At 42.7% G+C, this 27060-nt stretch overlaps 1 protein-coding gene across 2 annotated transcripts; it reads right to left on the bottom strand.

Annotated features, from left to right (window-relative positions):
• Positions 1-1687: 1687 nt before the first annotated feature.
• On the bottom strand, positions 1688-26449 carry NDUFA9 (NADH:ubiquinone oxidoreductase subunit A9). 2 transcript variants are annotated; one of them, XM_048823723.2, is made up of 11 exons: positions 26290-26449; positions 19172-19336; positions 17258-17355; positions 16969-17060; positions 16185-16326; positions 14732-14834; positions 12490-12557; positions 12280-12356; positions 6556-6651; positions 5291-5357; positions 1688-2130 (listed from the first exon to the last, which is right to left on the bottom strand). In XM_048823723.2, the coding sequence occupies exons 1-11, from the start codon at positions 26432-26434 to the stop codon at positions 1960-1962; spliced, it is 1224 nt and encodes a 407-aa protein (XP_048679680.1). In that variant the 5' UTR covers positions 26435-26449; the 3' UTR covers positions 1688-1959. The 2 variants fall into 2 exon arrangements, with proteins under 2 accessions (XP_048679680.1, XP_074976978.1); XM_075120877.1 differs by lacking the exons at positions 16185-16326; positions 16969-17060.
• Positions 26450-27060: the final 611 nt, after the last annotated feature.

Raw genomic sequence — 27060 nt, 5'->3', positions numbered from 1 at the left:
TAGCAGCCATGTTAGTCTGTATCCGCAAAAAGAAAAGGAGTACTTGTGGCACCTTAGAGACTAACAAATTTATTTGAGCATAAGCTTTCGTGAGCTGCAGCTCCTATGAAGTGAGCTGTAGCTCACGAAAGCTTATGCTCAAATAAATTTGTTAGTCTCTAAGGTGCCACAAGTACTCCTTTTCTTTTTGCAGTACCAGGTTGTCATCCTCTAGGTAGATAGCACTAGACAAGGACAGGGCACTGTCAGCAAATATGTGTGAAACACACAGGCAGCAGAGGAATAGTGAGACTCAGAAATTTTGGGTTCCATTGAAGGCTCTGGAAGGGTATGTTCTCTGGTGGATACAGACTCTTTTGCCCATTCCTCCACATGTGACACATTCTATCATGTCCCTCCCACCTGTCCTTATCTAAGTTATGGCTCAGGCTCCTCCCTGGTTCTTTTGTTACAGTTTGATTCTCCTCACCTAGCCAATCCGTCTTCACTCCTCAGACCTCTCATCCCACTGCCAGTTTCCTTGTCCAGCCAGTACTAATCTCCCGCTTTTGAACGTCTTGTCCCAGTTCTCAACCCCCCTCCTCACACCCAACCCCAGTATCGATCTTCTTGCCCAGCAAGTCACAATTCCTCCCTTCCTTGTTCCTCATTTGATCTCTCCCATCTCAGCTTCCAGTCACCTCCAGACACACGTTCCCTGTCCCCACTGTGTCCCAGTCCCTGTCTCACCCCCCTCTTCCTTGTCTGATTCACTCTCCTCTCCCCCTGCTTCCCAGTCCCCTTGCCCAACCCAGTTTGCCACCCAACTCCCACATTTCCTGTCACGCCCATCAACCTCCCACCCCAGTCTTCCCCCACCTAGTCCTCCCCTTGCCACAATCTACACCCACAGCCTCTTGTCCCCTTTGCATTTGATTCAGGCAGCTTCCTCCTCCACGCTGCCGGGGTCCAGCAGGGTGGGGGCATTGAGAGCACAGGATAGGCAGACTCCCTACTCTGAGTTCTGGTGCTCAAACTCAGACAAGCATAAGCAGCTGGGAACTGTGATTGCAGGGCCAGTCCTGCTTTACTCCTAGACTGCAGCATTCAGATGGAATCTTTGGGAAAAATCAAACTGCAAAGCTCTAGCAGGTCTCTACTGAGCAGATGTGAACTATAAGTTTTCAAAGCCTTATAACTTGGCCAAACTCAGGCAGATTTTCACAGGAAGAGCAAAAGGCACATCCCTGACACAAAATCTGACCCCTGGCCAAATTTCAAGTCCCTGCACCAAGAGCGTGGTGGCACTTCAGCTTCTCAAAGAAAAAGTCACCAGAACTATTTTGATCAACACAATCTTTTTCCCTAGCCTTGTTCTCAAAAACAGCTGACCTGCTTTGACTGAAATCCCCACCGCCCCAAAATAAAATCAGCTTGAGGCAGACACCCAGCATGGAAAATTTCATCCCAAATGGTTAAACTCTGGCAACGTATAAGCAACTAAAAACAGGGTCTTATAGTGAGAACTATTGGGCAACCTTAAGAGGCAGCACTACCAGCTCCACCTATAATAAGGGATGGCTTCTAAAGTCTGATGGAGGAGCACTGAAGATGAGAGGACAAGGGCTCTAAATTTGTTGAGCAAGGTTACACTAAGGTAGGAAGCCCACTGTACAGTGGTTTTAAGATAGGAAGAAGAAACTGACTGTATTGTTTAGGCTCCCATGAGCTAAAACATTTAATGATCACAAACTGAGCAACATCACGCAGTATGGATTAGATGAGCTTTAAAAAAGGAGAATTACAGAAAACAGACCTTTTCCCCCCATGATTAAAATCTTGAATGAAAATAATGACGCGGCTGAAATAACGCTTACATGATCAACATAGGGATTTTACTCAGTATGTACAGAATTCTCCAAACAAAGTAGGTCAGCACAAAGGCAGTGTGAGAAGCACTGGAAGCCACCTTGGCCACTGTTAGATGGGAATAGTCTTTGATGGTTTTATCTCATCCAGCTCAGCGTCCAGCCAGCGATATCTCCGGTGACGGCGCAGAACTTCAATTGCTTTTAGTTCTACGGGAGTTGGTTGAATGCCCAGGTCCTCCAACCCAGGAAGATCAGGGAACTTCATGTCTGTTGTATGAAACTTTAAAAAAAAAAAAAAGGAACTATAAATGAACATAGCAGAGAGAACAGCTATACATGTAGATACTCAGCTATTACAGTGAATCTAATCCTTACTGTACTAAATACATTATATTATACTTATAACTGAGCTCGCCTTTTGTCCTCCGGAAAAACTGGTATGGAATACTACGACTAGAAACAATTTTAAATAAGTCTAAATGCAATGCCATAGCATCACTGCAGATCCTGGTAAACTCTACTTCCAACTATTTGCAAAATTCCCTTGATATTAGTGCAGGCTGCTGGAATAAGATCTTTCCCAGGAGAAATAACGCTGCAATATAAGGCACTGCTGGATCTTATAATGGATTACAGAGGACTGTGCAGCTACTGCTGAGGGATTAGGTAACCACATACCACCTCCAGATCTCTGATCACAATATGCATGCATGGATGTGTGTGTTTGGGGGGAGGAGGGCGGCAGCAGGCAGGCCTGATCCAAAGAAGCCATGTACATTTGTGTCCTGAATTAGTTTCAATAGGAGTAGCAGATTTATATTAGGGTACAGGGGAGACAAGCAAATGCACTGCATTTCTTTATTACCTCCCCTCTCTTTCATATATTAATGGGAAGTTTACTCTGCACCACCTGCAAAGAATTAATTAATGCTGACCTTGAATTCACAAGCACACAGCTGGACTGAAATTACTTCTCTGGCACTTTGTCAGAAAACTTACACAGAATTAACAACTGTGATGGGGTGTTTTATTCAGTTGCAGTCCTGAACAGATTTTGTCATACAAAGATATGTTCACGCATCTAGCCCCGCCTCTGGTAGATGGTGCAAGATTGTTCCTTACTGTATATTCCCCAATGTTTTGGTTCAAGTCCAATTTTAAAATGGCTCAAGTGATGGGACCTTGGGAGAATATTCCATAACCTCTTCCATTTCACACGTCACAACTGAGTTTGAACTTTAAATTCACCTACAGATGGCTAAAATTGTCATTTTAAAAGAACTGTTATAACTTTAGATAATTTGCAGTTTTTAAATGAAGAAAATTAGCTACCTTTGCTATGAAAGCTCTTTAAAACGAGGTAACTAAAAACTGATTCTGGATTCCTGAGGTCAGCATTTGCACCATGTCCTTGCATCAACAAAACCTTAACACATATCTTTGTTTATGCTATTTATGTTCACCTTATTTAGCTGCACACCGGCAGCATGTATCCTCATTTCTACAACACCACAGCTTTGAACCCTCCATTAAAAACACTTCCCCTGCTTCTCTGCTGTGTGCTCCAGCAACTACATTATCAAAGGTTTCAGAGTAACAGCCGTGTTAGTCTGTATTTGCAAAAAGAAAAGGGGTACTTGTGGCACCTTAGAGACTAACCAATTTATTTGAGCATGAGCTTTCGTGAGCTACAGCTCACTTCATCAGATGCATAATCAAACTCTGTTTAATCTTGACTACTGCAGCTGCTCACCTTAGAGCAGGAAGACAGCTGGATTTTGCTAGTTTTGGTTTAGAACATTGCAACCCCTGAGAACCCTACTGCTGCGGGTATCCCACCATGATCCAACAAGAAAGGCCCTCAAGCAGTTTATCCAGCTGAGCCCACTGAAGGTGGTGTGCCTATGAGCTGCATTGTTATGATCACAACAGACCAACTGAGGGCAACTTTCCCTAGGGTGGCAGAGGGAGGAAAGAGGGCCAAGTTTTTGCAATATGTCCTGGACTAGCTCATGAATAAATAATAAGCTCTTACATAGCACTTTTCACAAGGGAGCTCAAAGTGCTTTACCAAGGAGGTGAGATATTTCTATTTCACAGAAGTGGAAACTGAAGCATCAGTGACTTGCCCAAGGTCACACAGTGAACAGATCTGGGAACAGAACCCAGGTCTCCCGACTCAGTCCAGTGCCATGTCCTACGGACCATGCTGTGTCCAATTAAAAGTGATGCACACGTTATGTTCAGACAGACTATTGCTGCCCTATCTTAGTGAAAGATTATCTAAATAACTCCATTTATGCAAAGATTTGTAGAATATCATCATCAACCTTTGGAAAAGATTACATCAGGTACTGACATCGAGGATATGTCTGCATTTTCGCTAACCCTACCCGTGGAATAACAGGGCTCTGATATGTAAATATTGGCTAATACCCACATTTTCACAGTTGAAACAAGGTTTGGCAAGAGCCACATGGCTAAAACCACATTAAAAGCAACTATGAAAAGTTATGGATAAATGTCAAGAGGCAACACTTTTGCCTATTGGTCAGAAGATCACGGATTCCAGTGTTAAATTAAGACTTCGGTCATAACCAATGCGGAGATTTCACCTTGAGTTGTTAAAGGTGTCATCATCTGTATGGGTTATTAAACCAAATTCCCTTCTGCCCACCCTAGTAAAACACAAATCCTGCTGAAAATAGCTATGTAAGCTTAACTGTGCTACAAGGGAAGGTGCTTGTGATTTATTTAAGTGCACATAAAAGTAGGAAAAAAATCCTCACTCACTGCACACAAACAGGTAAACTTTCCAACAGAAAACAGTCAGCTGCATGCCAGATATCTACTTACAATAGTTTTCTCTTTCCAGCCACCCCTTCCTCTGATACTTAAGAGAAAAGGTTTATCTTTCCAGGTTACTATCAACAATTCTGTTGTCAGTCAGCCTGGTTCCTTCCTTACATGTTTAAGAGAAATGCGCCAAACCCAGCTGGCCCTAATTTCCCATTAAACAGCTGCCAGACCAAACCAGGGGAACCTCCAGGCTGCTTCAGGTATGCATCCCTTTGCAGTCAACCCCCACATCATCCAACAGGCCTGGACAGGTAAAGTAAGTGGGAATTCATGGGGTAACAGTGGCTGCAGCAACTATGCTATGTATTCCATGAGGACTTTTGAAGACAGTAAAGGAGAACTCTGAAATCTTAACATCTCCATAAAGAGATTTTGTCTCCAAGAACAGTCTGCAAACGTTTACAGGGTTTATACATTCTGTTAATGACACACTACAACACCAAATTCTATTTGTGGAACAGATTGAAACACTGCAATATACAATCTGCAGGGACATCATGTTTCATTACTCCTTGGATTGCTAAGAAACACTCATTACACTTCCCCAGTGAAAATATTAACTAGTGCTGCCCCAGACCTACCCGATCCACTTTGTCTCTCGTTGTCCATGGTTCAAATGGATTAATCTCAAAGAATCTTGCAAATAAACTGTAACCATGAAAAATGGTGCAAACATGAGAATTGTCATAATACAGATACACAGAAGGCAATTCAGACAGGCAACAATATTCAGACTACCCAAGGAATTAGCATTTTCTGTTCCATATTTCATTTTCCTAGCTGGAAATTCCATTAGTGCATAGTAAAGAATGTTAAGGTTTCAGCAAATTCTCAGTTATGGTTCTTATTACTATAAATGATCACTACCACATTCTTCCATCTCCCAACCCCAGAGGAATGATATATGTGTGCGCGGAATCTGGGGAGGGAGATAAAAATCCACATCTAATTAATGCTCACTTCTACCCCCACTTTTGAAACTGGAAGGACTAGTATGCCTCTTTTTTAAGCTCTGCTCCTTGGCAGACATAAGCAATAATCTCACCACTCATAAGGGCTACAATTCAAAGCCTCTAAGGCTAAAACATGCTTGCTGACAGCAACAATTTAATGGATGTGCAAGCTAGGGGATGTAGTTTGGAGCAATCTGCATATATAATTTCCATATTATAAAAAGTGCAGTTTTAGTCTTTAAAAAAAATGATTGAAAATGGCAGTAGGGTGATGAAGCTCAATGTTTATTTTTGCTCAATGCCTCAACATCAGATTTGCTCAGTTTAAGTGAACAAGTGGGTTTTGTAGGCTAATTTCTGCCTTCAGTTACCCTTACACAATCCCATGGTCTCCAGACGTAAAAGGGCAAAATTTGGAGTTGCAGATTTACTTGACAGTTCTGTCAACGATACTCAAGGCCAGAAAAGAATCCAGTTCACCCTCATAGCTATGCTATCTCTGCAGTGCTAATAAAAGTGAATTCATTTAGCCTCTGAATGACAGAACACACAGCAGATCTGGACACCTTTGGTTAGTTTTGATTTAGCAAAAATGAGACCGTTTAATAATTGCATAGTGAGCATGCACAGTGAAGAGTTACCTTAAGACTACTACAATTGCACACTTAATTGCAGTACATCCTAATGCGTGGATTTTTGGCTGAGCATGAGAGCTAAAATAACTTATGAGTATTTTGGGAAATTCAGTCTACATCGACTTCTTATTATATCCCTTGCACTTATCCTGTAGTAAAGTTTAAAGACTAATGTAAATACTCAGTTACTTTAAATTCTTCATGCTTCTATCCACTTGATGGGCAGCAATTTCTAAGCCAAGAAAGAATTCTACTTACTGGTAGAGAAGACGTGGGAGTGGGTATGGGAAATAGTATCTATAGGCAGTCGCATACAGATAGTCTACCAAGTCATAAAGAAGGTATCGATGAGGTCTGCAAAAAAAGGGTACCAGGTAAATTATGCTGTTTCATGCCTCCTTTTGCAAATATTCAAGTAACCTAGCAACATCTAGCTTTCTTCAATCTAAACGATTTTTCATTCTTGTTGCCAGAGGGCAATATTAAGGGAAATTTAATGGCTCAAGAGAAAACTGTGTTGTTTGAAACAGTAAGCAATGAGGTCAGTAAAATGTACAAGCATCATATACAGAGTGTGAGGACACAATAGGTTTTATGAGCTTAGTGATACCAACCAGATTCATCCCCAAGGTGTAAGTCTATTGCCTGCAGTGAGCTTACCACAGATAAATAGGGCCTTATTAAACCTGGATACAACATTTTCAATGTTGGGACTGACCTGGACTTGCAGTGTCCTAACACTCAGACTTCTATCCACCTTGTCCTGGAAGGAGGCCAGGAAGCAGTGGATCTTGTTTAGATTCACCAACATCTTGTTTTGAACTAGGACCCCCAATAGAAGACTTTGCCAAGGAAAAGGGGGTGGTACCCAACTCGAACAGGGGAGAGAATAGGGGCTACCAGAACACCTCTGGACCAAGAGTTTATCTATGTTTATCTGGAGGACTTTGCCTACCAGTGAGAAGGCAGAGTGGTAGAAATCAATAAGAAAACCTCCCAGAAAAAAAAAAATGCATCCACCGCAGGGCTAATACCTTTAGCAATGGAGTGTCACTTTCCTGCTTAACAGGCTGGGCACTAGTTCCACACATAATTGTGGCAGATTAAGAAGAAAACAGATTATTGGAGTTCCCACTCCCCTGCCTGGTTCTTGATCATGTTTTGCCAGTTTGTCCTGGCAGTTTACTACACTTGTTAAGTAAAAGGCTGAGCCTAATAAAGAATTTCTCTTGGCCCATATAAGGATTTGTCAGAACTCTGTTGCCAAATCTTTGAGACTACTCATGGAAGCCCTTTATTATTGAGCTATGCGATATGTCACACAGTCTGTTTGAATCCTCATAATGTTGTCATGCAGGTCACGATCAAAGGACCATTGAACATGCCAACAGATTTGGTCTCTGAAGGATTTATTGGAAATTCTCAGCTAGCAACCAGTGACCTTGATGAACCATGAGCCTGGACGTGACTGCTGCAACATTATACAGTCGGGGCATTCCAGAAGTAATATTTTGTGGCATTTTCATATTTAGTATCCAGGGGAAAGTGGGATTTCAGATCCAGCTGTAAACATAGGAGGATCAGACAGTGCCAGGATTATGGTGACCAGTAGGTGAGCTTGTTAAACTACACACATTACATCTATGCAGCTAGCCATGAAACTGCAAGTTGGGACAACTGAGTCAGAGAGGTGAACAAAACTTTAGTTTGACAAGCCATGGTTCTGATGGGAAAACTTTGTGTTTCTGTGTATCAGAACTCGTGCCCACAAATGGCAAGCTCTTAGGAAGGAAGAGCAACATTTAATAATTGTGTAATTCCATTTTCTTAAAGAATACGGAAAGTGTTATTGTATAACCACAAAAGTTGTCAGGGGGCACCAGAGCAAGGACAGTACAGCTACACCTTTTACTATTTTTGTTTCAACTGACTAGGTCAAATATTTTCTCATTTGTGTGCCTAAAGTCAGACATCTAAATACAGAGTTAGGAGCCACCTAATGTAGGTGGCCTGATTTTCAATGGGGCAGGGCACCAGCAGTTTCTATTGACTACAATGGGATTTGTGGATCTCAGCATCTTTGAAAAATCAAGCCACCTATATTGAAAATGTTGACAGACTTCAAGATGACGGTGCCCCTTTAATACCTCATTCTTATAAAGCCACATTAAATTCTATTCTCTTGATACAGCTGATAAAATATGAAATGAAAACAAATAAGTAATGTCAAATTCTCCTGAATTCTAACATTACCAAATGTTGAAACAGAAAAACAAATAAAACCATTCTTAAGGCTTGTACTGAGTTTCTTGCACTCTTAACATCCTCTTGTCTCTAATTAGTTAAAAACTAACATAAGTCAACTTCTATATTGGCTAAAAATCTATTTGTATAATAGTGTATATAGTAGGGGTATTAAAGTATATTCACACTTCAGCACTCATTTTTCTTTAGTGTTCTCTGCTTTCCCACTAGTAGTTCCTTGGTGATAACAGGGGCCTTATTGTGCTAGGCATGGTATAATCATATAGTACATGAATAGCTTACAATCTAAAGGACAAGATATAACCAGTGGAAGTGACACACAGAGCCAAGGTGGGGAAAAGGAGGAAACAGGATGACAATAAAATGTACCAAGTATCAGAGGGGTAGCCATGTTAGTCTGTATCCACAAAAACAATGAGGAGTCCGGTGGCGCCTTAAAGAAGGTGCCACCGGACTCCTTGTTGTTTTAATAAAATGTATAAAATTTTTAGGCATTCAAGAGCAGCAATTACAACAGCACCTGCCGTCACAATTTAACACACATCTCAAAGAAATTTAACAGAATATTAGAAAACAATGTTTTGTTTTACAAGATGAGCGAATTTATTTTGCAACATTTTAATAGCTTGAGTTGCCAGCACCTTTTAAAAGAGGCAGTGTGCAGCTTTAGTCAAAGATTACTAGGCAGCTTTTCCTTGATTTTCCAAAATTGATCTGACCCTTAGCTCAGAAAATTAATTATTCAAAGTCTTTTTAGTCATTGCTAGGTGCTTGAATCTCCAAATTCCTTGGGGTGAAAGGATGGTATCCCTTGCTTGAATTCCTGCCTCTGAAACACGGGTGCTTAACTCTTGGCCTTCTGTGGACTTTCAAAAAATTAGACTTTCAAACAATATGAGTATGTTCGGAATTTAGCTGATTCCTCTTTATATGTGGCTGAAGAGCTGGTCTGCTATTTAATATGCAATCCTCACTTCCTTCTGAAGTTGGAGCACTTGTTTCAACAAGGCCAAAGCCCTGCAGTCGAATACATTTTTTTCTGTTCTAGTAGGAATCATCTACTATCACTGCTTTGCATGCATAGAGACCTATCTTCTCGACTGCCCCACCTGCAAAGTACGACAATTCAGAGGTTTAACTCCACTCTTATCTCGTTGTCTGGACTCTCTTCTAAATTTGCTGGATTCTTGCATGTTCTGCCCATGTGACATGCTTCTCTCTCATTCCTTCAAATAATTTCTATCTTTGATCTGCTGTGCGTCATTTGTCTCTACTTGTCCTTTAAGATGACACTTCATCCAGAGACTTGTAAAACTTTTCCAGGTTTCTTAAAACACCCATTATCATTATTTGCTCCTTTAGCCAGTTACTTGCTTCTTCCTACTGCTTTGCCATTTTTTGAGAAAGATTTTGTAGTGTACTTTTCAGGAAGAGTGAGTAATGGCTGGTTCTGGACAGACAACATGAAGCACACCTGCCACAACAGCTAGGACACTGCCCCTTCTAGGAGCCCTGCGTTTGAAAGATTAATTACAGTGCTGAGGACAATGAGATCACAGGAGGGAAAGACTGACCACCCGTGTCCACTGCATATGAAACTGGAGGGCTACCATAGTGACAATATAATAAACTAATGAATACAGAAAAGTTATTTAGTCACAGATAGGGTTTTTACAACCCAAGTCCCAGACCACTAAACATATTTTATATAATTGTGTGCAGGTTTTTTTAGAAGCACTTTGTAACTTGACTACTTAGCAACCATTCCTCTCCATGATGTAGTCAAATGCTTCTCTCACCTCATATACTAACTAGACCTAATTTTGCTTTGACCCCACATTACATAACTGAACTGATTAAGTCAGAGCAAAATTTGGCTCTTGGGAGTTTGCTGATATCCTATTCTACCCTGGAGTTTTTGTGCTTAGACCACTGAGTGGCTACCCAGTTTGGTTCTAAGTGCCCCTACAGAGCTGTTCCAGAATTCTCTCCAAATCTAAGCATCTGCATCAGAGGCTTTCACTAAAGTCAGTGGGATTTCTCCTTTAGTTTTTGCCTCTACCTTGTATTACTACTTTATCTTAAATACTGTAAATCAGAATTACTCAAAAATAAAGATTATAAGTGAGCTGCTTCTACTTCATGAAAACATCTAAATGGGGCTCTTAACTAACAGAGATACACTTGTTAATGTGGAATAAGGGAGATGTAACTGACAAATAGATTTCTAAATTTACAGTAAGATTAACATTAAATAACATAACATTAAATTATGTTCTTCAGGGAACTGACTGATAGTTCTCTCCATGTTACTGAAATAATGCATACAAATTTCTCTTTAAGATTACTCCTCTCTCACTTCCTTTATAGAATATCATGACAAGCACATATGCTATTCAGTCCTATACAATAAAAATCAGTGTTTATAAGAACTGTTCCATGTGTTGATGTTTACAATATTAGACAAAAAAGAAAACCCAGAACAGAATGTCTTGTGTTAAATATTAACCATCTGCCTGTATGTTATATCCCTTTCCTACACTATCTTATCTAACTTGTCTAGTTAGATTGTGAGCTCTACAAGCAGGACTGCCTATTTCTCTGGATATGTACACAACAGTAAATACAATGGAGCTCTAATTGGGATTACCAGAATATTAACAATAATGGCTCAAGTCTGTGTTTTTGGTTTTTTTATTATTATTTTTTTCCCAACAAATGAGATGGAATTTATTCCAGCTAAAACAGCATGCATAACACAGTGGAGAAGCACAATTTACTGCGTAATATGTAGGGCCCTTCGTTTTCAGTTTTTATTTTATTTAATTTTTCCGGGAAATTTATCAGTGTTTATTACCACAACAAAAAGAAGCGAAAACCAGTGCAAAAAACTATTAATAGTTTTCCTGGGTAAATATCGGGGTTTATTTTGGTGGCTGGAAAGATGGGGAAAAAATATTCAGTAGATTAATGCTTTGAATTCCATTCATCAATGTGGTTTGTTGCAGAACTAAAACAGAACTCAATGTCATCTCTGAGATTAAGAAAATATATCTCTAATCCCCAATAAAACTTTTCATTTGAATAAACAGTTTACTGTTGTAGTCTTAGAACTATTAGCCTATAAATATTTACATTTAATAACTGGGCCACATCATTTACAACGCATACACTCAACTTCATCCCTTTCTCCTGTTTTTGTTGTTTTTAAACTTTTGAATACTTCCTTGTGTTCTGAAACGTATTCTGATACAGATTTTCATTTTCTTCCCATTTTAGTGTGTCAAATCTTTAAACCGTTATCTGCTAACGGCTTGAAATGTGTATGTGGTGGGCGTGAGATTCATCAGTATGTTCAGATGCTCGTGCACTTCAGAGTGTGTGGACCTGTTTGTTTATTGTGTGTATCTTCTAGACTAGTACATAGCCTTACTTCAACAGGTAGCTTTACATATACACACAGACTAATGTATTATCATAATACATCTATCTCATGCAATGTATTGTATTTTCCTAATAAAACAAGTTATTTTTTATATATTTGAATGATAGAAAAGTAGGGTGAAAATCAGAAAAAACTGAATAATACATTTTGCAAAATCTGGGAATTTTTCAGTAAAAATCGGTTTAAACTGAAAACGAAGGGGTTTAATAATATGTGAAAAAAGGCACCACACAGAAGCACTACAGTTAATTAGAATCAGATGGGTAACCTACCCAGTCAAGGCATATGTTTTTCCTTTAGCATCAGGATCCTTAATTGCACTAATAATTGCCTTGGCTACATCAACAACCTAAGAGAAATATTTATGTTAGTTTAAAAATATTTTTAAAATAACTTTAGAAAAGCAATTATACATTTTCTACAAGTGGTTTGAAAACAAGTTTTTGTCCCCCCCTCCCCTTTTTTTTTTTTATAATACCTACATATACAGGTTGCTTCTCTGTTTTCTTGCCCAGAGCAATAAGTGGCACACCGCCAAAGGAACGCATATCTGGTAAAGAAGACATATGAGTAACTTAAGAATGTGATCAGTGAATCAGAGCATTGGGCAATAACCAACACATGATGTTTCAGAGCAAGGCAGACGAGCCAAAATGCAACTACATAGTGTTGAACTATTGTGGAAAGGAACTATGTTTGAAAGGTGCATAAAAAGTGTTGTTCGACCACAGTCTAAAATGTTTATTAGCTTTTATTGCAATTAGCAGTGCAGAACCCATACAACCTTGAGAGAGGGACCTGGATTCTATTCTGCCGCATGTATCCGCATCAGAATTGCTACATAAATTACAATTGCAGAATCTTTATTCTTGACGATGCATGAGCCAGAAAGAGGAATTGGCGGCTGTGATTGCAGAGCCATTGGCCATTATCTTTGAAAACTCGTGGCGAACGGGGGAAGTCCCGGATGACTGGAAAAAGGCTAATGTAGTGCCAATCTTTAAAAAAGGGAAGAAGGAGGATCCAGGGAACTACAGGCCAGTCAGCCTTACCTCAGTCCCTGGAAAAATCATGGAGCAGGTCCTCAAAGAATCAATCCTGAAGCACTTGCATGAGAGGAAAGTGATCAGGAACAGCCAGCATGGATTCACCAAGGGAAGGTCATGCCTGACTAATCTAATTGCCTTTTATGATGAGATTACTGGTTCTGTGGATGAAGGAAAAGCAGTGGATGTATTGTTTCTTGACTTTAGCAAAGCTTTTGACACGGTCTCCCACAGTATTCTTGTCAGCAAGTTAAAGAAGTATGGGCTGGATGAATGCACTACAAGGTGGGTAGAAAGCTGGCTAGATTGTCGGGCTCAACGGGTAGTGATCAATGGTTCCATGTCTAGTTGGCAGCCGGTATCAAGTGGAGTGCCCCAAGGGTCGGTCCTGGGGCCGGTTTTGTTCAATATCTTCATAAATGATCTGGAGGATGGTGTGGATTGCACTCTCAGCAAATTTGCGGATGATACTAAACTGGGAGGAGTGGTAGATACGCTGGAGGGGAGGGATAGGATACAGAAGGACCTAGACAAATTGGAGGATTGGGCCAAAAGAAATCTGATGAGGTTCAATAAGGATAAGTGCAGGGTCCTGCACTTAGGATGGAAGAATCCAATGCACCGCTACAGACTAGGGACCGAATGGCTAGGCAGCAGTTCTGCGGAAAAGGACCTATGGGTGACAGTGGACGAGAAGCTGGATATGAGTCAGCAGTGTGCCCTTGTTGCCAAGAAGGCCAATGGCATTTTGGGATGTATAAGTAGGGGCATAGCGAGCAGATCGAGGGACGTGATCGTTCCCCTCTATTCGACATTGGTGAGGCCTCATCTGGAGTACTGTGTCCAGTTTTGGGCCCCACACTACAAGAAGGATGTGGATAAACTGGAGAGAGTCCAGCGAAGGGCAACAAAAATGATTAGGGGTCTGGAACACATGAGTTATGAGGAGAGGCTGAGGGAGCTGGGATTGTTTAGCCTGCAGAAGAGAAGAATGAGGGGGGATTTGACAGCTGCTTTCAACTACCTGAAAGGGGGTTCCAAAGAGGATGGCTCTAGACTGTTCTCAATGGTAGCAGATGACAGAACGAGGAGTAATGGTCTCAAGTTGCAGTGGGGGAGGTTTAGATTGGATATTAGGAAAAACTTTTTCACTAAGAGGGTGGTGAAACACTGGAATGCGTTACCTAGGGAGGTGGTAGAATCTCCTTCCTTAGAGGTTTTTAAGGTCAGGCTTGACAAAGCCCTGGCTGGGATGATTTAACTGGGAATTGGTCCTGCTTCGAGCAGGGGGTTGGACTAGATGACCTTCAGGGGTCCCTTCCAACCCTGATATTCTATGATTCTAAGAGAACCCAGCTCAACTGTTGCACTCCAGCCCTGGCAATTAGATAAAATAAGCAAAGAGTGTCTCAAATACTCCAGATAAAAACATGAAGTCCAACACGATAAAGTCACTTTTCATAGTAGACACTGCATATTCTTTCCTAATCCCCACAGATCATGGTCTTAAACATGAGGTTCAGTTTTATTTACATTATATAGATGATGACTTAAAGTACAGGAGATTTTTAAAACAAGTGTGCTTATGCCCTTGAGAAGGGAAATTATTTATTCCCTACTTCCTACAGCCTCTAGGGTTAGTTATACAGATTGCATATTGCTTTATTGTAATACATACTTGCATAATAATTGAAAAATCGGTCCTCTCTTCCAAATATCTCAGCGGGTTTCATAATGATAGCGTCTGGAAATTCCTCCCTGACTACCCTCTCTCCAACAGCCTGCATTAAATCAATATGAACAAACCAAACAACATCTCATTAACATGATTCACTCTAAACAGACTGGGTGTTTCTCAATCTTTTTGATACCAGGGACCGGCTTGCTGCCTTCCTAAACTGTGTTCTCCAGGACCAGCACCGGTCCACAGATCGGTTGTTGAGAAACACTGATATACAGAATACTATCGTACCATACTATTGTAGCAATACCTGAATAAAATATTCCATGAACTAACTCTGGCAATAACATCTCAACATTATTTCCATCCAGGCCATTTGGTCTTTGATAATGCACAGAGTTATAGCAATGTGCATTTCTCAGGGCAACCCACAAAAGCACCATCAACATTTCTTTAAGGCTACTCAGATATAGTTTACCTACGTAACTCCCTCCTTAGTGACAAGATAAATATGTAAAGTAAAGGAGTTTAAGAAATAGCTTGGCCTCAGCACATTTCTCTGACCATGCAGGGTTCAGAATAAGTCAGGTGAGTCACAGGCCTCCACTTTGCCACCAAAACAAATGACTTGAACAACTTTGCTTGACTATAGTTTAAACTTGGTTGCAGCTGAAATGTTTTCTAACATTTGACTGGCCTATGTTGACAAGGTCAAACTATTTTCTAGCCTAGTTAGAAACCAGGGCTATAACTCATTTTTTAAAATTGTCCTAATATGATTTGGCCCCAGTTTTTAAATTTTGTTTTGATACTATGAAAGTCTGGTGAATTCACTGAACGGCCTACATACCCCAAAATGAGACAGAAGCCATCTGAAAAAAGCAAGGGAACAGAAAAAAAGGGTACCTCCTATTAAGAAAAAGAGATTAAACACTAGTACGGATAATCGTGGTGCAAGAGAGCCTATGTGCTGTAATCCCAATACAAAGATAGTACTTTTGAAGCCTTTCTATACTCTCGTCCCCCATTTCTTCATTTCGACTACCCACTTATCCCACTCATATGCCACACCACCACCGGTTGTTAGGCCTGTTCCCAAATATCAACTCATTTTTGCTGACCAAGACAGTTTCCTCCTCTTAATAAGAATGGTACTAGATGCAGGGGATGCTTGAGGATATAGGGGTAAACCAGATTAGATCCAAGATTACTTTTTTTTGCCTAGAAATGTGTATGGAGAGCTAGGTGGGTCTGTATACACACTGAAGGGCACACTGCACTGGTCCCAGGCACTCTGTGTCTAATGGTGTAAGGAGACCACATTTTAGGAATTGCTCTCAACCACGGAAAATGTAACTAAATGGACATAGTTCCCAAAGTACTCTCTTGAAATGGATCTGGCAAAACTTTTCAGTCTTCTGAATAAAATACAGACTGAATTCAGACTCACTTTATTCCTAAGGTATTTGGAAGGACTTTTCATGTCAGCATTCAGGTGAGAGATGTGAATGAGCTTTTCTACTCCAGCTTCCCTGGTTACCTGGGCAATATCTCTAGGAATATTTACAAATTCATCTTCAAAACTGAAGTTTCTAAAATAAGAAATTAAATGTTACTTTAAGACTCTTAAGAACAACCAAGCCTGTTATCTGGTTCACTGTCACATTTCCTGAACAGATTTAAGAAACGCATTATGATGCTATTGTTAAAAAAATGTCCTTAAATTAAGGGACTCTGCATATTCAAGACACAGGCAACTCAAACATAGCAGAATACTGTACCAAAGCAACTCTACTTTGTGGTTTTACCTTGTCTCTAGTTATACTAAAGCACAGCTTTAAAAAATTCACTCATCTGCTTGTCTGTGGCAAGCAAGAAATTTTTCCAGGCAAGTGCTATCAATTTCCGCAGGAGCTAAACTTTTCAAAAATAAAAAGTATGCTTATAGCCCTTTTTGCAGGCTACCTTTAAGCCACATGTTAAGACTGTTAACCAATGTGATGTTTAATCTTCTTAAAACTATCAGTTTCAGTGCTTCTAACTGTTGCTCAGTTTTTCCAAGTTCGGTCACACGGAAGAACTGTGGCACACAAGATTTCAATCTTGTCTCTTTAGAGATAGGGAGGATAATCCCGAAGTGATCACGTACCATACCTGTGGTGCTAATTATGTTGCTAAAATATCCAATACCGGTTATGAATCTATCCAAACAGAGAGACAAACAAGAAAATTACTTTGTTTCCCATTCTTGTCCAACAAGATTAATGACCACATTGCTGTGTTCCACGGCTCTTCGGGTAGAGTCTTTGTCTCTAGAGTCCCATTCCTGTAACCATAACACCAATTGGGAAGGTATATGAGATAATGTGCAACAGGTGTAATCAAAGGAAGTTCTTTCACATAACTTCCATATACAATTTAAACAGATGGAACTCTGTGGTTTACTTCACAATTGATAACCACTGGCTTCCTAGCATAAATCAAAAGCAATACTATTGCTAAAGTCAAAGCCAAAAGACTCACCAAGAACAGAATTTGCCCCAGGTCACCCATGGGTCGAAGATACATGAGCTCATACTGATCGCAGCGATGGGGTATGATTATCTGGGATCCAATACGCCCTAAAATGTTCAAAACAATATTTCTTGATTTAAATAAAACTATAATATAAATATTAAAGGAAAAGCTGCTGTTAAAGTACAATATTTTCTTTTTTAACTGCATAAAATAAAACTCAATAGATGAGCTCAAATAACTGGATTCTAGAGATAACCTTTGTGATCAGACTAGTAATGACTTTCATGCATCTGAGGATCTAAAGGTACTGTACAAATAAGTTAAGTTTCTCAATAGCCTATTTTAAGAATTCTTATGGATGCCTCATGGATCAAACCCTGTAACTTTATAATAAGTTTACAGAAGTCAACTGCCTGCAGAAGAAAAATTCTGTGTAATAATATGCCACATAAGTGTGTGTATTACAATGATATGACTAGCGAGCACAAAAAAGTGCCTTACATCTAAGGAGATATATGATTTGCATTGTGATTAATATAATTTTTTAAAAGTTGGGGGAAATTGCAAATATCATTTGACATTTCAAATGATAAAGGACAACTTTAAAGGGTCAGATCAAAATTCTAAATAAAAAAGTACTGCTGCAAAAATGATTTTATTATACAACTAAACACAAGTTCTCATCACTATTTACTTAAGAAACATTATTAATGTTGAAAACATAAGAACTGACCAGAAGCTTCACCTAAACCTAGAACTGGATTTTATGAGTTCAAACAAAAGGTAATTCCCCTTCAAGCACTATTCCCATTACTTTAAAACACATTCAGATTCTTCTGCACTCCCTGGATCAAAACCAGAAATCTTGTGAAGATAAGCCAGTTTTCATTTTTTGGGACTACAACACTAGACAAACATTAGGAATGTACCATTGAGAACAATCCTACACCACAGAGGTGGGCAAACTATGGCCAGCGGGACCCTCCTGCCTGGCCCCTGAGCTCCTGGCCCGGGAGGCTAGCCTCCGGCCCCTCCCCTGCTGTTTCCCCTTCCCTGCAGCATCAGCTCACTGCGCCGCCGGTGCAATGCTCTGGGCGTCGGGGCTGCGAGCTCTTCTCGGGCAGCGCAGGTGCAGAGCCGCGGCCTGACCCAGTGCTCTGTGCCGCGCGGTGGGGTGGCTGGCTCCAGCGAGGCGGCCCAGAGGCCTGTCCTGGTCTCTTGGCAGCGCGGCTGTAGCGCCGCCAGCCACCAGTACTCCAGGCAGCGCGGTAAGGGGGCAGGGGGGATTGGATAGAGGACAGGGGAGTTTGCGGTGGTGGGCAGGGGACGGGGGTGTGGATAGGGGTCGGGGTGGTCAGAAGGGGGGAACAGGTGGGTTGAATGGGGCAGGGGTCCCAGGGGGGGGGCAGTCAGGAAGAAGAGGAGGGATTGGATGGGGCGGCAGGATGCAGTCAGGGGCAGGGGTTCCAGGGGTGGTCAGGGAGAAGGGGTGGTTGGATGGGGCAGGAGTCCCGGGGGGGGAGGGGGGCAGCCAGGAATGAGAGGAGGGGTTGGATGGGGCAACGTGGGGCAGCCAGGAGCAGATGGTCAGGGGGCAGTCAGGGGACAGGGAGGGGTGGATGGGGCAGGAGTCCCGGGGGGGCCGTTAGGGGGTGAGAAGCAGGGGGTGTTGAGTAGGGGTGGTTGCCAGGCCATGCCTGGCTGTTTGCAGAGGCACAGCCTCCCCTAACCAGCCCTCCATACAATTTTGGGAACCCGATGTGGCCCTCGGGCCAAAAAGTTTGTCCACCCCTGCTACACCGGGTCAATTTCTAACCTCCAGTACTCAGGAGATTTCCAGCCCAACTTTGTAGACTGAAAACATGTGGATAGTTTAGACAAACATCTGAACTACTCGATGTTATTCTCAGGAAACATTACCCAGACGGGTGACAACATATCGTCCCAGAAATCCTGTGGCCCCGAAGACAGTTGCCACAATGCCACTAACGGAGGAACGCCCGCTTCTTCCATGGGGGATCACAGTATAATGTACGTGACGATGCTGCTGCGGTGCAGGAGATATTGATGCAGGAATGCCAGAGCCTGAAATACACAATCAAAGGGAGAGAGCATGTGAAGTCACTGCAAGAGTTATTGTTTTCACTCCACAGATAAAGTTGAAGTTAGCTTTCCATTAAAACCCTGATTTTAAACCCACCTCCTTTTATTTCCCTCCAAAGAAACCAGTCCGCCCTGAAATTTCCCATATTACATCTCAAGCTAGGGTAGGATATTTCAGGGAAGTTTGGAAAAGTCAACAAAGGAATGGGTTTGGGTACAGGATCAGAGTGAGAGAGAGTTGTGGGGGAATTACAAAGACATAATATAAACACCATAGTAAGATAGACAGGGAAAGGGGTTAACTAAAAGATCATTAAGGCACTGACTCAGACAAACACAAGGTAGCTCCTGTAGGGACCTTGAGGAGATGAAATGTTCTTCTTTCCCAATCCAGGCAACAAGGGGAAACTGATCACTTTGCTATACTGTTTATAAGACAATTTCAAATTAAGGTCTTTTTGCTCTCGTCTATACAATGGACCAGGATGAAGAAGTGTTCTGTTCAGCTGTATGTGCTATAAGATGGCAAGATGCAGTATTTTCTTTATCTGTAGCTAAAGCCTGTTATTTCTTATTTGTATTACCATAGCACCTAGGAGACCTAATCAAGGTCCAGAACTCAATTGTGTTAGGTAAAAAGATGGCCCCTGTCTCAAAGAGATTACAATCTATGTATAAGACATAAGACAACAGATGGATACAGGCAGATAGACCAGGAAGTGCAAGGAATCAATGAGACAACATTGGTCATCACAGTAGGCAATGATATCGGTACACCAGCAACCTAATAGCTGTCAAGCTTTCTGCAGGCTTCATGGCAAAGGAGAGTTTTAAGAAGGGATTTGGAGGACAAAGATGAGGTTGCTTTGCAGAGGTTTATGGGAAGTTCCACTCAAGCATGAGGGGCAGCACGGGAGAAAGCACAAAGCTGTTTTCACATGTACAAGAAGCAAAATTAATAAATATAAACTGATTTGCCATTGGGCACAGGGATACATAGTAGGAAATGAGGGGTGGGAGTAGATGTGATGACACAGGCATCCGGGAAGGGACACGAGGGGCAATGGACTAGGTGGTTATGAACTGTTACCTGCTCCTGGAATATCTGGGAGACGGGTGAGTAAGACGGGGTAGGAGACTAATAGGGCAGAAGGGGCTGAAGGGGTGGTGGTGTAGACCATGGGCAGGCATGGATAGGGACAGGGGAAAGTAGAAACTTTTAACATTAAACTTCAAATGCTTATTTTCTAGATATAAAAACCTCTTCCCTTCCACTGTACTGAAGTAACAATTGTACACCTAACTACCCAGATCCTGAAAGGAAAGCATCCTCCTTGTTTCCCTTGTCTCATCCAAGTACAACTCCCACACACTTCCTATGGACTTGCTAAAGACTGCAGCACCTTAAGGTCTAACAGTGCAGGACTACCCTCTTGTGGACCTTACATGCCAATGCAAGTTAAACTATTAGGGCTTATTTTAAAAAATGGGAAATTCACAAACAAAATAATTTGTTAAAGAGTTCAGTTGCAAAGAGTCCAGTTAATGCCATCATCAGTTATACTTTAACACAAACATTTAACATTTTTTTAAAAACCTAAACATTAGAATCCCTCAAAATCAACATCTGAGGAATCTGCCAGTTCATCACGACCATCCTTCACCACTCACTATCACCCCAGCTGATTTACACCTCTGAGTCTACTTTAAAGTTGCCCCTGAAATCTACAAAGATATACACAAAGGTAAAAAAAAAATTACTAGGAGATTATAGAATCTCATTTCCTACTTAAGGGATTCATTTCAATATAGTGTATTACTAATATAACCTGGGTTATTACTCACTATAGAAAACATTAGCTGTTTGACAATTTTGCAAAGTCTACACACACACACAACACTCCTTATAAATAATATACTTCATAACACTAAACACTTAGTCATAAAAAATATTATTCTACTCAACCAATCCATTTCTTCTACGAGAATTTATAGAACTCACATAAATTAATATAGGCTAGGACTATATTCCTATCAATATATAACTTCAACAGTATACCTCCAACAATCTTTTTCTTTATAGAACAAAGCAAGGAGCAATGTTTAAAGTAGGCTAGGTGATATAAGTGAAATAGGTGAATAGTGTGTGATCCAGAATTATGTTGTGGTAGAGAACTGGACAGATGGTTTAACTTCATTTTAAAGTATTCTAACATTTGGGGTGTCTTGAAGAGGTATATAATTTTTGCAACGAAAGTAACTGCTTTTTGAGTAGTTAGCTGGACTCCTTTGAAAATATACTTTCTACCTTAAATGTTGTAAGTTTTTTTGTGAAAACAGTATATATAATATACACATACAGTATTAGTGCTACTAGTTGTATTACTAACAGCAGAAGAGTTTCAGTCACAACACATCCTCCCAAAAGCAACATTACCTTAGACAGGTATGAACGGAATTTGAAAAATGTGTATTATTAGACAGATGATTAAATCTAGTGGCCAGAAGCTAATATGAAAGATGGGGCAAAAGGTTCACCAACAAGATTCCAGTAAACATCCGTAAAGCTACCTCATTATCTTCCATCAAATCTCTCCACAAAACTCTCATTTTCCATGATACCTACCAAAAAATCTGACAACGGTTAGGCTGATATTGCACTGATACCACTGTCTACCATGCTGACCAATACTGTCTCGTCATTTTCTTGTACTCCCTCATCTATGTCTGTATCCATCTGTTCTCTTGTCTTATTCTCAGATTGTGAAGTCTATGGAGTAGGGGACATCTTTTTGTTCTGTCTTTGTACTCTCTAGCACAATGGGGTCTTCGTCCATGACTAGGGTTCCTAAGTGCTAATACAAATAAATGATGAGACAAGATCCAGAGGCAATACTCTGGTAAGAGTCTCAGTCTCTCAGTTGCTGGGAAGGGGGAGGATACTGATATTTTCCCCAAAACTATGATCGTGGACCCTGTAGGGATTCCATCTTCCCTGTAAAGATCTGATATTTCATCATTGAAATGTAGATTCTTTTGGTTGATGGAAAGAAGCACATCTCTCTCCATCCTTACTCCCTTCTGTTACACCTCCAGAAACCTTCTGATGCTTTTGGGAGGAGTTGTTCTGTTACTCTGCCCTTCCCCAGCTTCCTTCCTTCTCACTCAAAATAGCTCCATTGCTTGTTCTTGCTGCTACCTGTAATTTTCTGAGGCAGCAGTAGATCGACATAGATTTTGACAATATTACTGCTACCCAATGTGTTACGAATTACAACAGTGAAACCAAGTTTGTTAATTTCACTCTGCTGCTTCCCAGAGCTATTGTAACTGTCTGCAAAGTCAGGAAGGTAGTTCTACATTGGGTCACATTCAGAAAGCTATGCTTGCAACGTTAAGAGTTAGTAACATGGCCTAAAAGTGTTGCTGCTCCAATTGAAGTCACTAGTAGAATTAGTTCCTTTGAGGATTTTGAGGACTTTTAAGAAAGTTTACACACTGTAGAACTTGTTGGCATAGGTCTTTTCACCGACCAGGGAGTCTCCTATTTGTCACTAATTTGATTTTAAAATGCTTGACTAAATTTTACAACACCCGAAGAGGCAAGGAAGTATCATCTATCTCCAGAAAAGGCATATTTTTTAAAATGTAAAGTGTTAAATGCTCAAAAGAGCTGCCCAAGAGAGGTTTTGGTTGCCAACCTTGAGACACATAGGTCCAGATTATCTGAGGTGCTGAGCATTTTCAGGTCCCTTTGAAATAAACTGAAGTTCTTTATCTCCTTGGGACTTGGCCAAGGTCACACAGAAAATCTGTGGCAGAGCCAGGAATAGAACCAGAACCCTAATTCCCAAGCCTGTGCTCTGACCACCCTTGCTGCAGCTCATCAAAATGGCATTTATACTACATTTAATTAAATTAGATGGTTGCATTCTATATATACCAGACTACCTCGAGAACAATGCTTATGGTGATGGAATTAAATTTTAATCACTAATTTGTCATGCCATTTATCATTTTATATGCTCCATGTGACTTTAGCATAATGACGACCACACAAATATTTAGAAATGAGAGGGAAAAGCTATTCCCAGCCTGTGGAATAACCAACTTGATTGGTGCATATAGAACTTACTGAAAGAAAGCTGTATCAAAGAGACGAGTACTGAACACAATAAAATCTGTGGTTATTTTTAATCACTTACAGGAATAAATCCAATAGTTTAATTCAGTCCTGCAATCATGCCCCTATTCTCTGCATTTCCTGCTCCAATGGTTAACAGTTTCATAGAGTTTGCAGTATAGACCTGGCCTATGTCAGTTTAGGAATGTGAAAAAAATCCATCCCTAACTGACACGTTACAGAAACAAGGTGGGCAAGGTAATATCTTTTATTAGACCAACTTCTGTTGGTGAAAGACACAAGCATGACAAAATTCCCCATGTAGACTCAGTTTATACCAGCAACTTTTGCCAGTGTACAGTATGTTGCTCAGGGAGATGCATGGGCAGCGGGTATCGAGGCAGGGGTATGCTGTGCCTCCCCAAACAGCCTAGCGTGGCCCCACTCACATTCCACCCCTAGGCCAGGCCCCCTCCTGTGGTTCCCAGCACCCTGCCCAGGCTGGCTGACCTGCCTCCCACAGGGACTCAGGGCAGCTGGTGCTGGGGCTGTGCCACCCAGCGCAGCAGGGCTGGGGACGCTGACACCTGGTGCACCAGGGCTGGAGCCTCGCTGCCTGGCACTGGGCCCTTCAGTGGAGGTGCTCTGGGCTTGTGCGGGTGAGAGGGGGGCAGAAGAGGAGAGGCACAGCCTTGGACACACGGGGAGGGGCTGGGAGCCTGTCTCCACCAATGGCTAGGTCACTGGTCACTCATGAGGAAATGGATTAACTATGGACTTGTCCACATGGACAGCACTGTAGTGCTTTAGTAAAGACGCTACCACGCCGATGGGAGAGCATCTCTCGTCTGTGTAGTTAATCCTCCTCCGCAAGGAGTGGTAGCTATGTCGACGAGACACAGCACTGTGTACACTAGGGGTGCGTCTACATTACACACTGGATTGACGGGCAGTGATTGATCCAGTGGGGGGGTCGATTTATCGCGTCTAGTCTAGACGGGATAAATCGACCGCTGAGCTCTCGCCCGTAGACTCTGGTATTTCACCGGAGCGAAAAGTGTAGGCGGAGTCGACGGGGGAGTGGCAGCCATCGACTTACCATAGTGAAGACACCGCGGTAAGTAGATCTAAGTACGTTGACTTCAGCTACGTTATTCACGTAGCTGAAGTTGCATAATTTAGATCGATTCCCCCGCCTGTGTAGACCAGGCCTAGGTTCACACCCCTGAGCGACATAGTTATACCGATGTAAGTTTTCAGTGTGGACCTGGCCTATATTGATAAAAGTATTCCTTTTGTCAGCATAAGTTCACTCTCTACTAGGGAGCTTTGCCAATAAATATAACTACTGCAGCATAGACTAGCACATATGTCCAGTGCAACACAGCTTCTGTGTACGTTATGGTAAGGAGAGGTACTGTCTCACACTTGTTCTATAACTAAAATAGGTCTACCTTGCTACATTGCCCTGGAAAACATCATGCCCTGTGCGATGTAGGCAGTTTGATCTAATCCCCACTGTAGACACAGCTAGACTGATGGAAGAATTCTTCCACTGACATAGCTTCTACCTCTCCGAGAGGTAGATCCACCAAAGCAACAAAAGAAACCCTTCTGTCACTGTAGTTAGTGTCTACCTACACTGCTGCAGCTGTACTTCTGTAGCAATTGTAGCACTAGAAATACCCTAAAGTAGCTAGGGCCAATCCAATGCAGTACTTTTAATATCAAGACAGATCTTACATTGAACTTTATTAACTGGGGAGCTGGAGCAAAACACCAAAATCATGATAATCCCTGTAATGATTCATAAATTTAAAGAATTCTCAAAACTGTAATCCTATGAGCTTTTCCTAGCGCTCTGCAGAATTATTTTGAGGACCAAATGCAGGGAGGAGAGAAAGACCCATGGACCTTTTATGAAGAGAGACCTTTTATGAAGTGGGATGCTGAAGAAGAGAAATGTTGGGGATGCTGATCTTGGTGGAGTGGAGAGAGCACAGTGGTGGTGCTAGTCGTAAGCAAGCTATGCAATGCTTAGGGCTCCAAGCAGCTCTTTAGTATTATCTCCAATATTTCATCTTATTTAATGTGGACTTTTCAAGAAGTGTCTTAGTAGGGGCAAGCACTACCTCTGTGTCTGTATCACCAGATATGCAGTGTAGTTATAGGCTTGTGGGTCCCAGCATATTAGAGAGACAAGGTGGTTGAGACAATAACTTTTATTGGACCAACTTCTGCCGGTGAGAAGAACAGACACACTGGATTTATGGCTTATTACAACAATCTGCAACCCACTAAGCCTTTTTGTCCTATGACTGCAGCCGGGGGGAGGGGGTGGGGAGTGTCAAAGGCCCACTCAACCTTGACTGGTTCCTTACAGCCTGTGCTAACTACTTATGCCAAACAATCTCCCGCTCCTTGCGCTTTGCTGTGACACTTGGGAGTTCCTTCGAAAGCGTCTCTCTCACCAACAGGCGCTATGGCCTCGCCCGGCCCGTGTCTCTGTGTCACCAGCGGTCACTCCCCCTACACCGGGCAGCGCAGACGCTGTTTCCAGCCGGGCGGGTTTCTGCGGCCAGGAAGGAGGAGCAGCAGCGGCCTCTGCGGGAGCTGCCCCCAGCCCCGGCCCTGGGGCACGAGGCGCCCCCCCGCGCGAGGCCGCGCCGTCACCCAGCGGCAGCCGGGGAAGCAGGAGCTTGGTCCCCCTCGCTCGTCTCCGGGCAGGGCCCTGGCAGCGCGGGGCCCGGGGCGAACCCGACGGGCGAGGCCGGGCTGCCTCACGCGGTGGCGCCGCGGCGGTGACACTCACCTGCCCTTGGCAGCAGCAGGAGACTGCGGGCAGCCCGAAAGCAGCCAGCCGCTGCCATCTTTCCTCTCCCACAATCCCCCGCGGCTAACGGGTCCTGCGCGGGGACAAGCTTCCTTCCTCCGCCAGCCGCCTCCGAGCTGCGCATGCGCCACTGGGCGGGGCAACGGCTCCAGCCCTTCGTCCCCGGGGTCGGGGTGGGAGCGCGGGGGAGAGGGGGGAAGCAGCAGGGGCAGGGCGGGGTGTTCGCAGGGAGCCACCCGGGGACGGGGAAGATGGACCCGACCCGATCATCCAACAGCCCGGGCCCTGCCCCCTCCTCTGCCTGGCAGGCCCTGTCTGCGCCTCCGTCGCCCAGCCTCGCCCCGTGCGCCCATCGCCATGGCGTCGCGGCGTCGCCCGGCACAGCACTGGGCAGGCGTCAAAGACTCGTCGTCCTGTTAGTTTCAGTCAGTGTCACGTGCGCTGTGACTTCACCCCGCCTTGCCCCCCGCACACACACTCTCCTGGCCAGGGGGCCCCTCCGGGGGTGTGCTCGGCCCTTCCCCGTGCTGGGGTCCAGCCTCCTGTTCATCAGGCTGCTCGGGTGCTCCCACCGCGGGGCCCGTCTCTCGCAGGTGTGTCTCTGGGACTTTGGGGCCATTTCCAGCCCCGCCCCTGGCAGGGTCCCCTCTGATGGCTGGGTCCTCTGATGGTGTCACTCTGGGGCTCATTCTGCGGCTCATCCGCTAATGTGATATATGCCACCATGTGCCAGCAATCCCCCTCTGCCAT

The sequence above is a fragment of the Caretta caretta genome, chromosome 1, assembly GCF_965140235.1.
Source record: "Caretta caretta isolate rCarCar2 chromosome 1, rCarCar1.hap1, whole genome shotgun sequence".
Classification (NCBI taxonomy): Eukaryota; Metazoa; Chordata; order Testudines; family Cheloniidae; genus Caretta; species Caretta caretta.
Note: the sequence above shows the minus strand (reverse complement) of the source record. Positions and strands in the feature narration are given on the sequence as shown.

Excerpts from the sequence above, each read along its gene's own strand:
- NDUFA9 (XM_048823723.2), bottom strand. The coding sequence starts at position 26,434 with ATGCGCAGCTCGGAGGCGGCTGGCGGAGGAAGGAAGCTTGTCCCCGCG. Across the intron at positions 17,356-19,171 it reads ATATGTTGTCACCCGTCTGG|GGCGTATTGGATCCCAGATA; the intron begins GTAATGTTTCCT and ends TGAACATTTTAG. Across the intron at positions 6,652-12,279 it reads AAAACATATGCCTTGACTGG|ACCTCATCGATACCTTCTTT; the intron begins GTAGGTTACCCA and ends CTTTTTTTGCAG.